The sequence below is a fragment of the Geospiza fortis genome, unplaced genomic scaffold (assembly GCF_000277835.1).
Source record: "Geospiza fortis unplaced genomic scaffold, GeoFor_1.0 scaffold23, whole genome shotgun sequence".
Taxonomy (NCBI): Eukaryota; Metazoa; Chordata; class Aves; order Passeriformes; family Thraupidae; genus Geospiza; species Geospiza fortis.
The window spans coordinates 10,272,330-10,288,688 of NW_005054303.1; the positions used below are offsets into that span (position 1 = coordinate 10,272,330).

Sequence of the window (16,359 nt, forward strand, 5' to 3'; positions counted from 1 at the left end):
AAGATAAAAACCAACTCTTTAATGAAAACTGCTAAATACAGTGCGCAAATACGGCTCTGTGCACACGTAAAAAAGGATTTTCACCATTTTTTTAAGGTTAATTAATTAGTGTGTCTGGCCAGTACATCCAATAGGAAATCAGTTACCCCAGTAACCCACCCTTGGGCCAGCCCTTTGGAGTTGCTCCCGGGGCTTCTTTGCCCTATTTTCTTGTTATATCTGTTAGGTTCTTGTGGAAAACAAAATGTCCTTATTAGAAATTCTCTCCTTAAGTATAAGGTTAAACAGAATTTCGAGAATGTGGTAGAAAAGGGTTAGCTTATTATGAGAAAGGGCAGGAAAAGCACTAGACAGTATACTTGTATTAAAAATCTACAAGGCTAAAAATATATGAAAATATATAAAAAGGTAAAAAATCTTTAGACATCAGTGGACATGCAGGTGTGGGGGGAATGCCAGTACAGTGGGATGAGCTCCAGCAAACCCTTTGTTCCCAGGGGTTTGAGCTGGTGGAATCCAGGGATATTTTATATAATGCTCAGGTTTTACTCTGTGTCTTCTGCTGTTTGTAACGAGAGCATCTTTCTGGGCAGGAAAGCAAATTTTTAAAGTTGACATTTGGGCTTAAAGACTATTTGTGATGGATCTGAATAAATGCCTTGAGTGTAAAAGCAGATTTCACAAAATCTATACTTCTATTTCCCACATTGGTTGGCTTTTAAATATTTTAAAATCTGCTTTTCTGTGAAAATCCAATAATCTCCAGATTATTTTTTTTCCAAAATTCATGCTTATAAAGAAAAAAGATAGAATTACTGTTTTTTAAAATACATGTTCCTTATCCAATAGAATAATATTTGCAGAATGTACAATCCAGTCACAGTTATAAACATTCTGAGTAGGGGATGTGTAGCTCATGCAAACTCAGTGTCACTTTTATGTTTAGATCAGTATGCACACCTGAGTAAATGTCTGTTGTTGTCATAACCATTCTTTGGCTATTATGAGGAAAATTTGTAAAAATATCCCTTTTTTCTCCCCCAAGAACTGCTGAAAGGAACATTTCCTGTAATTTTTATGCAGCAATGATTGTTAATAGTTACATTTTAATAGCTTTTTAGCACCAGTGAATGGGACCATATAGTTCCATAGCTGTAGTCAAAATGAAATTGAAAACTAACAGTAAAAATAAAGAAAACAATAAAGATTACCATGGACTACAATTTTAAAACATCTGCTTTCCCCAGTGTCACCTGACACTCTCCCTCATTCCAGGGATGCTGGCTGTGTCCTGCAAAACAGACTCAGACCTGCCAGGAAGAAAAAATTCCTTCTCAAGCAAAAGAGTCATTATCAGCTTTGGGCACGGATACTATTCAGCATTTAAAACTCAGTTTGCACGTTAATTTAATGTTGCTTTCAAGATATGTATCAAATAAAACTAAAACATGCTGTCTTGCCCAGATGTGGTGAATAAATGAATGCTTTCTAAATTGTTAAGGAGTTGGGGCTTATATTGGTGTTTTGTGGTGTAGGAAGCTCCTTGCATTACCAGGATTATGATTATTATCATACAGTTATTCTGTTTGATCACAAATTCTTTTCAGATGTCCACTTGGATTTCCCTCTGAAATGCCAAGGTAGACATTCCTGTCACAAATAACTCTGCGTCTGCTGTTTAACACAAGCAGGATTTCTCTGTACTTTGCCACTGACAGCAGCCCTTTTCTCCCTTGTGCTCTTTGTCCTTTTCAGAATCCAGTTTCTTGTTGGGAAATGCCCAGATTGTGGACTGGCCCGTAGTTTACAGTAATGACGGATTTTGCAAACTCTCTGGATACCACCGAGCTGACGTCATGCAGAAGAGCAGCACCTGCAGGTATGCCCATGGCCTTTTTTGCTGCCCCATGGTGCACTTGGAAACTTTTAATCTGCTGGGAGGAATGGTGAGGGTTTGGGAGAAAGGATTGAGGTAAGAAAGGCATTGTTTTGCAGGTGTTGAAGTCTTAAAACAGGATTTAAATGAAACTGATACAGAATTTATACAACTCACACCTTATACAGAACACGATAAAGCACTTTGAAATTTATCCTGGCTAGTATTGGTGGGAATATACTCTAGCTAATCATCCAGTAAAGAGAGTGGGATTTTAGGTAATATAGTTCAAAGGCACTTTTGCTAGATTGTTCTGAGTTCTGCTGTTACATGCCAGGAGGCAGTGGGCTCTTCTGCAGCCCACGCTGGCCCCTATTATTAAGCATACACAGAGCCCAGTAATGCATAAAGTGCATCTTTATTCCCAAGAGAGTGATTAGGCTGCTGATATATTTACTCTAAGCATTGCAGCTTTATGCCTTTTTTCTTTTACTGGTGGTCTTCCAGGAGCCAGCAGCTGTGATTTGTGGCTGGATGTGCATTTGAGCTGTGCCTGCTGCCTCCTTTAGAAAGAGATGCTTTTGGGGAAGGACTGGCTCCCTGAGGTGTTTGAATGTGTGTGTAGCAAAGCAAGCGAGGGACAAATGCAAGAAGGGAGGGCTGAGATACAAGTTTGTGTAGGTTTTCCCTCTCTGCCTCCAGGGACTGACCAGTTCCAGGCACTGGGGACAGAGGATGGAATATTTGGAAGTGTTCAAGGCCAGGCTGGACGGAGCTTGGAGCAATCTGGTCTAGTGGAAGGTGTCCCTGCCCATGTCAGGGGGTTTGGATCTTTAAGGTCCCTTTCAAGCCAAACCGTTCTGTGATTCTGTGATCTGCAGCGATGATTTCTGGGAGATGATGCTGCCATACACTGGTGATCAGCTGATGCTTCAGCTGGGAGGGGCAGGGTGGGCAGGGAGCCTGTCCCTGGATAGCAGCCACTGCTTCCTCCATAAAGCAGCAGCTGCTGTTTATTGTAAACAAGGTGCCCCGACAAAGGCAGGAGTGATGCATCTGACTCCGTGTTCTCAGAAGGCTAATTTATTATTTATCATACTATATTATATTAAAGAATACTATACTATTCTATACTAAAGAATACAGAAAGGATACTTACAGAAGGCTAAAAAGCTAATAATGAAAACTCGTGACTCTTTCCAGAGTCCTGACACAGTTTGGCCCTGATTGGCCAAAGTGTGAAAACAACTAACACAAGAATCCAATGGAACAATCACCTGTGGGTAAACAATCTCCAAACACATTCCACATGAGCACAACACAGGAGAAGCAAATGAGATAAGAATTGTTTTCCTTTTCTCCGAGGCCTCTTTTGCTGCCTTTCAGCTTTCCAGGAGAAAAACCCTGGGCAAAGGAATTTTTTCAGAGAATGTGAATGCCACACTGGTGTGTGGACACTGCTCTCATCTGCAGGGAAGAGGAGGAAGCAAGATCTGGAATTGCTCTGTGCAGCCAGATGTCCTCTCAGGGGCAAGAGAGGCAGGATATGGGCATGTGCTGTTGAAATCAAATATTCATTCACACAGTAGCAACAGAGTCAATACACTCTGTGGGGCTGAAGGAAACAGCCTGATCCCAGCTGCTCTGGAGATACAGACGCACTTTCCCCTTTGCTCTCTGCCATCCTCTGTATTGAACTGTGTTTGCTGTGAGCCAGTGCTTTTATAGCCTGTGCACATTAAAATAATTACAAAAACAGAATGGGATTGTAGGAAATTGTTGAGGAAGGGAAGGTTTAGCAATACCCGTCTGATAATGATGGATGTGTGCTTCAAATATTGAGGGGACCAAAAGGTTTGTTCCGTCTGGGTGCTTACTGTGATTTGTGATAATCTCGTGTTACCATTTATAAGGATCCTGTTTTGAGCACATTCAAACAGGTCATTGAGGTGAATCGTACAAATCGAGGAGGAATTACTGTGGAAAATGGAATTGGTAGCAAAGATTGTTTTTTTCTTTCACCTTCATTCTAGACACCCACTTCTGGATTTTGAGGGGAGCCCTCTCTACACTCAAGGCATGACCAGCACTGTTGTGTCTGGCTCTTGGACGGCTTGGATGGAGTTTTGAGCAAACTGATCTGGTGGAAGGTGTCCCTGCCCATGGCAGGGGGTTGGAACAAGATGTTCTGTAAGGTCCCTTCCAACCCAAACCATTCGGGGATTCTATGAGTTACATGAGCAGAGAGATGTTTCTAACTTTCTAGGAGACATTCCAGAGCTGTAGGTGCTGGACAGATTTTGGATTAAGTGAGAGCTGGGCAGATTTTCAGGGTAGGTAACAATGGAACATGCCACCTCCAGAGCAGCTGGAGCTGCTCTCTGATGAGAGATACAGAGATGATTGGTATTAAAGGCCAATGGTTCTGCTTAGACTACTCAGCAGAATGTTATTGGAACTTTTTTTGATATCTGGGGCTATTATTTACAGTATTTTCTGAGTCAAGCTCCCAGTCCAGTTTTGCTATGTTATGCCCAGAATATGTTACATTATATATCAAATTGGATTTATATGGAGGGTTTGTTTTACTGCTCTAAGACAAGTGCTTTGGGCTAAGAGTGCTATGGTGCCACCTCCTTTGGAAGGGTCTGCTTTTCAATGCCAAAAATCCAACTAAATTAAATATACAGATACAAACAATGTATATCTAGCCCCTGATCCAAGTTGTTTTTATTACTGATCATGAGTGTGATAAAGGACAATTTATAAATATTGCAATGGTTGGTCAATTGGCCTTGGGCTGTAAATGCTTCAAAATCCTCTTTCAGCCATACTTTTCTCCTGGTAGTCCAATGAGAATTCACTATATTCTCTTTCCCACCCCATCCCCTGCATTGGGACTGTTCATGTGCTGTGTAGGTGTGGCACTCATGGACATGATTTAGTGATGGATGTGGCAGTGTTGGGTTAGCAGTTAGATTTTATGATCTTAAAGGTCCTTTGCAACCTAAATAATTCTGTGATTCTGTGATTTTAAGTCTTAGATGGTCTTCCCTGATACAGATCACAGGGAGAGGTGGATCAGCTGAAGGCACTGGAGGTGTGAGTTTTGCTCCAGCTCAGGCAATGAGTTAGTCCTGTGACAGGCTGGTAATTCCTTTGAATTTGTACTTCTCTCATCTTTTTAATCAGCGACAGTATGCTCAGTGACAGGAAAATCACTTAGAAATCCCTCAGTATGGGTGCCAGTCTCCTTAGTTTCACAGGCACTATATAAAAAGCACATTGTACATAGGAGTCAGGCTATAGTGGGTGATGGGAGTGGATATCTCTTCTTTCCGAGCTCATGTGGCACTCAAAACTGCATGTGTAGCTTGGGCTGATATATAGAATAATTTGTATAAGTGAGAGCTAAAATGCAGAGAATTTTTAGGTGGAAGAACTTTTTCTCTGCTGTGCCAGGTGAAAATGAGCTGACAGTCCAGGAGGAACAGGGTTCATGTGTGACTGAGACACCTCTAACCTCCATTTAACCAAAAAAAGCCCTGCCCGGAGGTGTAGGTCAGCCAGCATCCAGGAAAATCACTGTGCCCAGTTGTCCTCAGACATGACCATGTGTGTCTTCATGAAAGAATAAACGGTTGTAAAACACTGAAATGCAGTTTAATGCTGCAAGTTATATCAGTGTTCTCTAAGTATTGCTGCTTATCAGCTAAGCTCTGTGATTTCATCATGCCTCTGGAAGAGCAGGAATCCTTTAATGGACCTACCCTGGCATTTGGCACTTGGCATTCGCTCCAGGCTTTGCTCTGCTTGCCTTTCCCTGCACATGAGATTTTCATAGCCAGTGTTCCCCTTGGAACACTTGGTCAGCATCTCTGCCCTGCCTTGTTTTGATTTACTGCCCTGACAGGTGGGATTAAAAACCAGCTGCGAGGGAAATCCTGGCTGTAGTGAAGCTAATGGCAAAATTCCCACTCAAAGAAATGGGATTGTGCATGGTGGGTACAGATGGACTTGAAGAAGGGTAGATTTGGTGCTGGGGTGGCACCTCTGTGGCCTAAGTTTTGTGTCCTTGCAGTGCCAGTGGTGTCTGCTCTTCACCTTGCAGAGTTTTGAAGCTAAATGTGTACAGATGTGTATCTGTATTTGCTGTTCCTGCTGTGTGGGTGTTTGTCTCCTGTAATTGATGCCCTGACTGCTTTTGGATGAGAAGAGCTGTAAATTTGGTGTAGGGTTGGATGCCTTCTGTGCTTCACTTTTCCTCTGTCCTGGATAATTCCTCTCAAAGAGCTGCAGCTGCCCTGCAAACCCAGACCTGCTCTGATGCTGCTGCTCTGCATCCTGGCAAAGGAGAGAGCAGCACAATGTGAACCTTCAGACTTTGAGGCTTTTCTGTGCCAAGAGATGCTTTAACAGGAAGGTGGGAGCCCAGGCATCCTAAATGACAACTGGTCTGTTTTAGAGGTGGAGAAAATATCTAAGATTGTTCCTCTCTCTGTGTACCTCAGCAAGTCTTGCTTCTCTTTGATAAGTGTGTTTTCTATGTAGTAAGATTCCCAGTAGCAGAGTGGTTTTGATATTTATGTCTTGTACAGTTTGCACTCAAGGCATTTGACAAGCACAAAATAACAAAAAAAAAGAGAAGGCAGAAAAAGACAGAGTGATTGACTAAAGAAGTAGGAGTCCCTGCATGTGTACAAAATAGGACAGACTAAATTAAATTAAACTTGCGATAAGCAAAATCTTATATAACTCATGCAGTAAAAGGTTCTGAGGTTCCTTTGGTGCTGTTAAAAATTGCCTTCTGAAAAATGTTTTTATTGTTCCAGAAGCCTTTAAAATGTCTCTTTATGTGTGAATATAATATGAGATTTGAGCATTACAAGTTTACTGCAACAATAAGCTGCTTGTAACTTAAAACATAAAGTTGATTGATCATGTTCTGCAGCACTAACTGGTATCGTCCACCTCTCATCATCAAGTATGATTTGTCATTTTAACACTAATTAGTGATGACTTTCTGTATTATAAATGATGTAAAATCAAGCACTCAACAAATTCTTGCTATTTTTTCCTTCGGCACTATGAGAAACATTGTTTTACGTTTCAAGAAAACAAAAAAGAGATGCATCAGAGCATTAAAAAAGGCGTAGATTAAAAAAAAATTGAAAATATCAAACTCTTTTTGTTGTCCTCTCCTGTATAAGGGTATAACAGGTATAAATGGGGAAAGGCAGGTCATTTGAAAAGCAGCAGTAGGCTGTGTTCTGCATGTCCTCGAGACACCTGTGCATGTTAATGACAATCAGGGCATTACTGAAGCCTTGTGCCTGGGTAAAACCATTTCCTGCTGTCAGCTCCTCTGGTGGCACCTCCTTTGCTGTCCCAAAGGTGACACTACCCCAGCACTGCCACCTTCACCACACAGCCACATCCTCGTGTTTTCTGAACACATCCAGGGTTGGTGATCCCACAGCATTCCTGGGCAGCCTGCTGCAGTGCCTGGCCACCCTTTCAGTGATGTTTTTCCCAATACCCCATCTAATCAATGCCTGTGCCTGTGTGACCAGTGGAGAGGCAGCTGTAGTGACACTCAGATGTTGCAGCCACTCTGATGCCTCTGTCGCCCAGACCAGGCATTGTATTTGCAGGGAAATGCCCCAATGAACACAGGAATGATGAATCTGACTCCCATGTTCTCAGAAGGCTAATTTATTACTTTATAATACTATATTATATTAAAGAATACTATGCTATACTAAAGGATACAGAAAGGATACTTGCTAAATGCTAAAAATAATGAAAACTCATGACTCTTTCCAGAGTCCCGACACAGCTTGGCCCTGATTGGCCAATGAGCCAAAACACCAGAATCCACTGAAACAATCACCTGTGGGTAAACAATCTCCAAACACATTCCGCATGAGCACAACACAGGAGAAGCAAATGAGATGCGAATTGTTTTCCTTTTCTCTGAAGCTTCTCAGCTTCCCAGGAGAAAAATCCTGGGTGAAGGGATTTTTTCAGAGAATGTGAATGCTACAGCCTGGCACCACTCTGTTGTGGGAGCAGCTCCATTGCTTCCCTGGGCTGGCTGTGAAGGGAGAAGATTCATGGTCTGGCCTTCATTGAGTACTTTAATGCTTGCTGAGCCTCTAACCACTGTGTTGTTTTATTGTTTCTTTCAGAGCAGTAGACATAAAATAAATGTTTATTGAACCTTTGGAGGTCTGTTGATCAATAAGAGAAGCTGCACTGAAACCACAGAGGCACTGATAGCTTTTCCCTTTCATATTCTCAGGGTTTTCTGTTGTGGGTTTCAGCTGAGGCTCAAACTGTTTGTGAACTAAGAGAATGAGGGGGGAAAAAAGTCTGATCAATTAAAAGTATATTCATCCAAGTGTCTAGAAGCTTTTATCTGATGTTCCATTTTCTTTCAGGCCTCTAATTGAGAATTTGCACAGAGCAGCCTTCACTTATTTTTAATCCAGGGGAGAATGACAATAAAAGCCTGGCTGTTTCCTTACAAAGGCTGTCAAAAGCAAGGTCAGGGGGTTGGGTTTGCTTACACCAGCTGGAGGTCTGACCTGGAAAAGAATGCAAAGATGAGATGCTTACGTGGCAAGAAATAGCAAAGTTAAAATTACATTTTTATATTCTCAGCCTGGAGAGGGATGAGTCTCCAAAAGCTTTTTAGTATTTTCCACTGAGCTATTAAAGAAATGCAGTATACAGTAAGGAAAATGAGGATGAATTTGGTTGTCTGATAGTAGTGCAGACATAGCTACACATTGCAGTCATTGCTCCTCACTGTTTAAATCCTACCTCTATTTGGATTGGTATTTAGTTAAAGAATTCCAATTATCATATTGTCCCAGATGCATCTTGACAAGATTAGATTTGCATCCATTGGTTCGGCCAACAGCCTTTACCTGTAGTAGCTTACATCCCTCCTCCAGAAGGATTTTCAGGAGGATTGAACAAAATTTGGGAGATTTTAGAGGTTTTGTTCAATTTTCTCTGTTTTGACAGGAATACTGCCATGGCCTGCAGCTGTGGTGATAATGGTTTCATAAGCTGTCAGCTCTTTTTCTAACCTTTTATGCTTAAAGATATACTCAGTAAAGCACTTAATGAAGCATTATGTTGGATTTATTTGCAGTAAGAAGGTGGTCATGGTTACTCGCTATTGTAGGTGTCCTTGTGACACTCTTAAATATTTAAATGGGGTGTAAATCATAATTAAACCTTGGTAAATGACAGTTCATAGCATCTTTAATGCTTTTGCTATTTAGGGTGACTGTAACAATGTTGTTGCTTGTCTAGAAAAAAAGAGAATTTTTTTCTTTTTTCAGTTTTATGTATGGTGAACTGACAGACAAGAAGACCATTGAAAAAGTCAGACAGACTTTCGACAACTATGAGTCAAACTGCTTTGAAATTCTCCTCTACAAGAAAAACAGTATGTATATATGTGTGTGTGGCGCTGGGAGTGATAAAGCATATTGAAAGCATGTAATGGACTGAAAGAAATTTTCATTTTGACATATGGGTAAATTTGGGGCAAGATTTGGAGAAGAAACAGGCATTTTGGTTGCCACAGCTCAGGAAGAGATCTCTCTTTTCAGGCCAAGCATTCAGATTGCCAAGAATAGTAGTTGTTCCCTGCTGTCTCTAGTCTGACTCCTTCTTTCAAAAATATATTTAGTTTTGAGGATTGTTTCCCTGAAGGGAAACTGACTGGGTTAAGTGAAAAGAAATGCTGAATGAGGTTCCCCCACATCCCTCAGGAAACTCCCCCATGTCTCCACAAGTGAGAAGCCAGGCCCTGGTTGTGGAGTGGCTGCTCCTGGTGGTGTTGAGATGCCTCTGTGTGTGTAAACCAACACGTGCCAGCTCTGGGGGGAGCACTAAGCTGGCACATAGCCCAGGGATTAGTTAGAAAACCAGGGACTTCCATGGCTCAATGAGATTCAGGGCCTCTGTTCCTTCTTGGTGGCATTGGGTTTGCAGGAAGTTGCCAGAACCGGAGATTTTCTTCATTTTGTCTGAGCCACGAGCCATTCCAGCCACATTTTCTGTCCTGGGCAGTACTGGCTTGTTGACTTCGAGCACATTCTGAGCACAGCCTGTGCTGTTGTGTGGCCTCCTGCTGGACTTGTGCATGGTGGACAGATCTGCTGAGCTGGTGGTTGTGGTTCCTGTTGTTGTCAGTGGAAATGAGCAGCGTCCTTCACTAGCACAGACCATCTTCCAAGACAGAAAGCCAAAACCCAGATTAAAGGTGCTCCAGAAAATCTGGTTCCTCTATCTGCACAGAATTAGTCCAGGTGACAGGATTGGTGGCCAAGAGCAGCCCAAGACCAATCCTGATGGAGATGTTCTCCTCAGTTTGGCTCTCAGTACAGGGTGCAGGTGCTGTGGGGCTGGGGATCTTTCCCGCTGGTTCACCTGCCTGGAGCCCAGAATCTGAGGCTGTGCTTCTCCTGAGTGGGCTTTGATGCTGACATGGGATTGCCAGAGCTTTGCCTTGGGTGCTGACATGGGATTGCCAGAGTTTTGCCTTTGATGCTGTCATGGGACTGGCAGAGCTTTTCCCTGCATGCTTGTGGCTGAGGGAAGGGAATGTTGTGCCTCAGGAAAGAGCTCCCTGTGCCTGACTGCCCCATTTCACTGCAAACTCACCCAAACCTTTCATGACATTGGAGCGTCCTGGACACCTCCTCTTATGCTTTACCTCTGTTTTCCCTTTTTAGACTCAATCTTCCTGTGTGGGCACTAAAATAGCAGGAATTGCCTGTAGAGTTCTCAGTTCTGCCTGCATCAAGGCATTTTAGCCAACATGTTAATTAAAGGGAGAAGCCAGAGCAGCTCTGAAGTCCACCTGTTCCTGCAGGTGCCCAGGGGAGCCCTCCAAATGACCTCTTTTCGGTTCCTAAGCATATGGACGTGTCTGTTCCACAGATCTTCTGCTTCTCTTCCTGTTTCCTGTGCATTCCAGGTCACCTGGATGCCCCCTCACATCAGGGGAATCCCCTGGGACAGTCTCATGTTGGGTATCTTTGCCAGTGATGGTGCCCAGCACTGCCATGCCCTCTGTCCATGTGATTTCCAGAGTGGATCCCAGAGACCCTGTGCTCTCTCCAACCCTGGCTTCTCTTAGTAAATACTGCTCTTAGCTCTTGCTGTAGAATGGGCCTGAATTTTATTCCTTCCTATTTTATTTATGTATAAGAAGAGAAAAGTCTTCTCTTGGTGACTTTCCTGTAACAAGGCAGATGCTTTTTGCTTTGGGTTGTGGATTGTCTGCTGGAGCTTGATGATGCTGCAGAGATTTATTGAGCTGCAGTTGCCTTAATAAAATCTTCACCTTTGCCCAGATCTCCAAGCCTACATTTTCCATAAATTATGCAGGATTACAGAAGGACTTTATGGAAAATTACTCAGTATTCCTCTCTGGGCTTGAGTCACTTCCCATCCATAACATCTGTTGTCAGCTTTCTTCTCCATCACCCAAAGCCCAGAACCTCAACCCCTCACTGATGCTAACAGGCTCACTCTGGGCTGTGTCACCCTGAGCTGCTGTGCTCAGGGTTTCCTTCCATTTGTCATTCTCTGAGCCTTGTGGAAGATGGTCCTTAGGAAGACACTGCCTGCTAATCCTCCAGGCTGGAAACTGGAGCAGAGAAGGAAATAAAGATTAGTTATCTGTTGGTATGAATGTACTTCTGCAGAGTGTAGGTGGTTACTCTGTGGAAGGGCTTGTGTTTATCACCTACATCACCTACATGAGGCTTGCAGTGCCTTCAGAGCACCCTCCCACCCACATTTTTAAACTTTAGGTCCAGGTGTGCTGTGTATTTTTGATAATGTGGCACATTGTGGATTTTTTTTTGTTTTGTTTTGTTTTGGGTTTTTTTCCCTTACCCATTCCCTTTTGCTTCTGGCAGAGGGAGATTTTGAGATTTTCAGGTTGTTTTCCCATCCTTCTTTGCTGTGTTAGAGATGATCTTTAAGGGCTGATGTTCTCTTGCAGCATCTGTTTGACTGCTGCCTTCACCACTCCCCTTGGTGTTCTAACCCAGCTTGTAGCTTCCAGCTTCAAGACTTGAAAGCTTGCTACAACTCTCTTCTGCTTTGCTGCATTCCCTTATTATACAGTCCTTACCTCTGCCCACACAACTATTCACCATCCACATTAGGCATGCCTACATATATATATATATGTATGTATATGCATATGCATGCCTCTCTCTATATCTCTATATATGAATATCTATATGGTAATACTCAGGAAACCTCTTTGCCTGCTTTTCCTCATTTTGCTGCTTCTACACCAGTAGCCACCTTGCCTCTGTCTTTGATTTTTGTCAGCACCCTTGCAGGGTGCAGGGTGTTTTGCCTACTTGCTTTTATCTCCAAGGGTACCAATGGAATCCCAGGTATGAGTGCAAATTACTTCTCCAGAAAGCTGCAGCACTCTGTTTTAGTAGTTATGAAAAGTCTTTTGTCTTGGGTTAGCAACTGGGAATTAAGATAATCAAGTAATCAGCATAATAGCTTTGGAATTATCACAAAAAGCAGTCCCACATCTCTCCCACTTCTCCAGTTTACTGGTAGTGAGTTACTGGTTTAATCTGGGTTGAATTTCAATAAACCCTTGTGGGTTTTAACCTTCCCCACAGTAATCCTAGCCCAAATGGTTTTCTCTGCCCTCTGGGACCTGTGCTTGCAGCTCCTGGCACAGCTCCCGGACCTGGTGCATCAGAGGAGATCTGGGGGGGGCAGCAGTGCCCATGGGGGATAACAGTGGGCAAGAGGCTTGTGTCAATGTGTCAGCTCTCAGGCAGCTCAGGAGAAAAGCCATTCTGTCAACTGGCTGAAAGCACATCAAATCCCAGAGGTAATTATCTGGCTGTGAAGGCATTTATGGTGCAGCGTGCGTAGGTGCTCGTTTGGGAGGGAGGGACACAGAGCTCTGCTGGATGGAGAACATCTGACCCTCCCAGCCCTGCAGGGGAACAGGGTTTTCTAAGAAAATTGCTCCACTGTTGTAGGATTTCACCCCTTGTGGAGCACACCTGCATTGTGTAGGGCACTGCCATGTGTGTGTCAGCCTGGAAGCTGCAGCTCCTGAGCACCTGCAGGAGCTCTCTGGGATTTACTAAAAGCCAAGCTGGCCACTCCAAAACCAAGGGCTCTTTTTGGCTGTTTATTTGGTAGGTGGTAGGATTTGAAAAATACTTGGTTTCATTTCAGAAGTTAAGTAGAAATAATTGTGCTGGGAGAGTGCTGCCCTGGGCAGGGCAGTGAGGAGGTGGAGGTGTGACCTGAAACACAAAAAAAGAAATCAAATCTGATTTGTCCTGATATGATATTGAGAGTCCAACTCAGGTCCTCTTAAATAATGTAGTTATATAAAATTTGGAGCAATTCACAGTATATTCCATCATTTTTGGATTTGATAGCTCCATATTATGTAAAGAGGGAATCAAAGATGCCATCCACCTGATTTTTTCTCACCTTTCTACATTTCAGACCTCAGTTTGTGCAACATGCTGGGACAAAACAAGAGCAAGAGGGGAAGAACAATGTATTTTATTTCAGAATAAATTTTTATATAGCCTTCTGTCTCTGTGATCATCTAGTTAGATTAATGAAGCTGTAAAAATGGGAATATGTTGTTTTCCTTGGAGGAAGTAAAATTAAAAACTCTGAAAAATGCAGAAATATTGAGGTACACAGCTAAACTATGTGTGTGTTTTAATAGTGTGTAAATGTTATGGGTTGGGGGTAGTTTGTGCTACACCACATTCCAATGTCACTTTTTTTTCTCTGCTCCAGGAACCCCAGTGTGGTTCTACATGCAAATTGCACCTATAAGAAATGAGCATGAAAAAGTGGTTTTGTTCTTGTGCACTTTTAAGGATATCACTTTATTCAAGCAACCGATCGAAGATGATTCAACAAAAGGTAAACATGAAATACATTATTATTTTTGTGAAGGATAGAAGTAAATGCTTGAGCTCAGACCTGTCACAGGGACGTGTCATGTCTGTGATCTGTCTTGAACTGAGGAAATGTTTTGTGACCTGTCAGAGTTTCAATGCCACTCTCCTAAATTATTAAAGAAAAAAAAAAGATAAGTTATCATGAGTGGAAATTCCCTACCAATGGTTTTCTATAGTCACAAGCCTCTATTTTTCTTTGTAATTCACTTCTTCATCACTATAGCAGGCACTTTCTAAAAATTACACAGTTTTGAGTCGTTTGAATGCTGTGCTGTTTTGGGAGATCTTTCTGTTACGGGACAGGTGTCATCTTTTCAGGAAAGAAATAATTCCAGCTCCTTGTGATGAGATGCTGGTATTTCTTCCCTCTTGGAGGTGAAATGTGAGACATCCTGCTTGAGTCATTTATTACTGCTGAGGAGTGATGACTGCATGGCAGTGGGCATTGTGCTTGTTACTTATCAGCTGCAGGGCAGGATTTTGTTGGAATGCTCTTGTCACTGAACAGCTCCTGGCCAGGCCTGCAGCCTTGCAGGAGAAATTTGTGGGGAAAGGTACTGAGGATCTGACAGCACCATCCCCTGCTTTAGTTACAAAACACGTGTCTTGTGTCAGGTTTACATGTGTATTGCTTTGGGTGAAACAATGCATGCTTGCATAAAGAAGGACATTATCCACATCTCTTGGAAGTTGCCTCCTGATGATTAATTCTTTACTATGTTTTTCCCTTCATGCTTGAAGAAGGTTTGATATCTCACTTGGAGCTGGTGTGCTCTAAGCCATCTTCTTTAGGATAAAAAGTTGGTGTCATTTGAATGCAAACAGCTTCTTAATATCTAGACAGCACTTTTTGCAAGTGTTTGGATAACTGAAAAGTCAGTTTATAAAGGCAGACTTAAAATGAAAGGCTCCCCTCCAAGCTAACACTAAATATGACAGGGTTTTTTTTGTCTAGAGAGTATTATCCATAAAATTATAAGATCCTGATATAGGAATACCTTCTCAGCCATCATAAACTTTATTGCCTGTACAATTTAGCTAGCAAACTGCAAATGTTCTGTATTTCACTTTATGCTCTATAATGTGGAATTCTTCTGCCTGGAAAGAATCAGAGTTTTTTAGGGTAAATGTCAGTTAATTAAAAGGACTTTATGGGTATCTGAAGGCGTGGGACTGTCTCCTTGCTGCAGTGTATGTAATACATAGGGTGAGCTCATCAAGGAAAAAGCCAGTCTTTGCAAGAATCCTCTTGTAAGGTTCCCTATTTGATGCTTTCTGGGGGAACCAAGATGTACCTCACATGGAGCCAGCTCCAAAATCCCCCCTTTTTCCCAGCTCTGCCCCACTTCCCACAGGACTGAATTGCACTGAGAAGTGTTGGACTGCAGCAGGACAGAGAAAATATACTGAAGGTGGCTCTCAAATGCATAAATGATGAATGTTGCTTCCTTTGGATTCTCAGCCTGGGAGATTCAGACTCTGCTGCCTTCCCCAGGGAAGCAGGGATGTGCTCCAGGGGCTGAGCTCTTCCCCTCCCCATCTTGTGCTGAGGAGGAGCGGAACCCATGTGGCATCCAGAACAGGAATATATGTTCCTATGGGAAAGAGCAGTAGCAGTGAAATGCATGACTTGTGTGCTGCATTGGAGAACACCATTAATTAAAATGCCAGGTATTAATGATGGACATCACAAAATATAGCCCTCAGAAGCCAAAGTGGCTTGACTCTATGTCTAAAGAGCCCTTGCTTCTGTCAAAGTCATACTCTAAAACCCTCAAAACTCAACCAGAACATTGCAGAGGCAGTGCAGCCACATTTCCCACATTTCTTTAAAGCGCAGAATTGGAGCCTTAAGAATCTGCTTTGGTTAGAGCATTGAAGAGCATTGATCTGTTCCTCCAACAAACCTCATCATCACAAACCACTGACCCGATTTTTCTTCTGCTTCTGTATAAATTAAAGCTTGTCTTTTGCACCCTTGATATAAGGAAAACATACTCAAATATTTGCAGCACTTTACTACAGGGGTGGGAAAACAGCACTGTTGCATCACCCTGTGTGTCTCAGCTGTGTGGGTCTCTGGGATCCCACGGCACTGGGATCATAGTGGTTTCGTGTCAGACATGGTGCTATGAGAGATGCATAATTCATTGTCCCTGCAGATCACATTACAATGTGCTTAGAAGCTGCCAGGCCACTTCCTTTTTGAATTATGAGATTGGTAAACATACACGTTAAAATTTAGCAGAGAATTTTTAAAGTCTTGTGGGAAAGGGTTTCAATAAAATGCTGCTGCTGAGTGCTGGCATTTGCCATTGAAAAGGCTACTTTTATTTTTTCCTTTTTAAAAGAAGGATATTTCTTAAGAAATTCTGCCAGGACCATGCAATACATAATACATAAGTAACTATGGTGCAGATGAGTTACTGTGTGTTACTTATGGGAGCAGTAAATTTGAGATAAAAAATT

At 42.5% G+C, this 16,359-nt stretch overlaps 1 protein-coding gene across 1 annotated transcript in view; it reads left to right on the top strand.

Moving 5' to 3' along the window:
- The first annotated feature begins 1,163 nt into the window (after positions 1–1,163).
- KCNH5 (potassium voltage-gated channel subfamily H member 5) overlaps positions 1,164–16,359 on the top strand; it is a 140,051-nt gene continuing 124,855 nt past the window's right edge. The window contains exons 1-4 of the mRNA XM_005417944.2: positions 1,164–1,182; positions 1,756–1,879; positions 9,235–9,341; positions 13,724–13,852. Of these exons, the coding sequence (XP_005418001.2) occupies positions 1,164–1,182; positions 1,756–1,879; positions 9,235–9,341; positions 13,724–13,852 (379 nt within the window). The remainder of the gene's footprint in view (positions 1,183–1,755; positions 1,880–9,234; positions 9,342–13,723; positions 13,853–16,359) is intronic.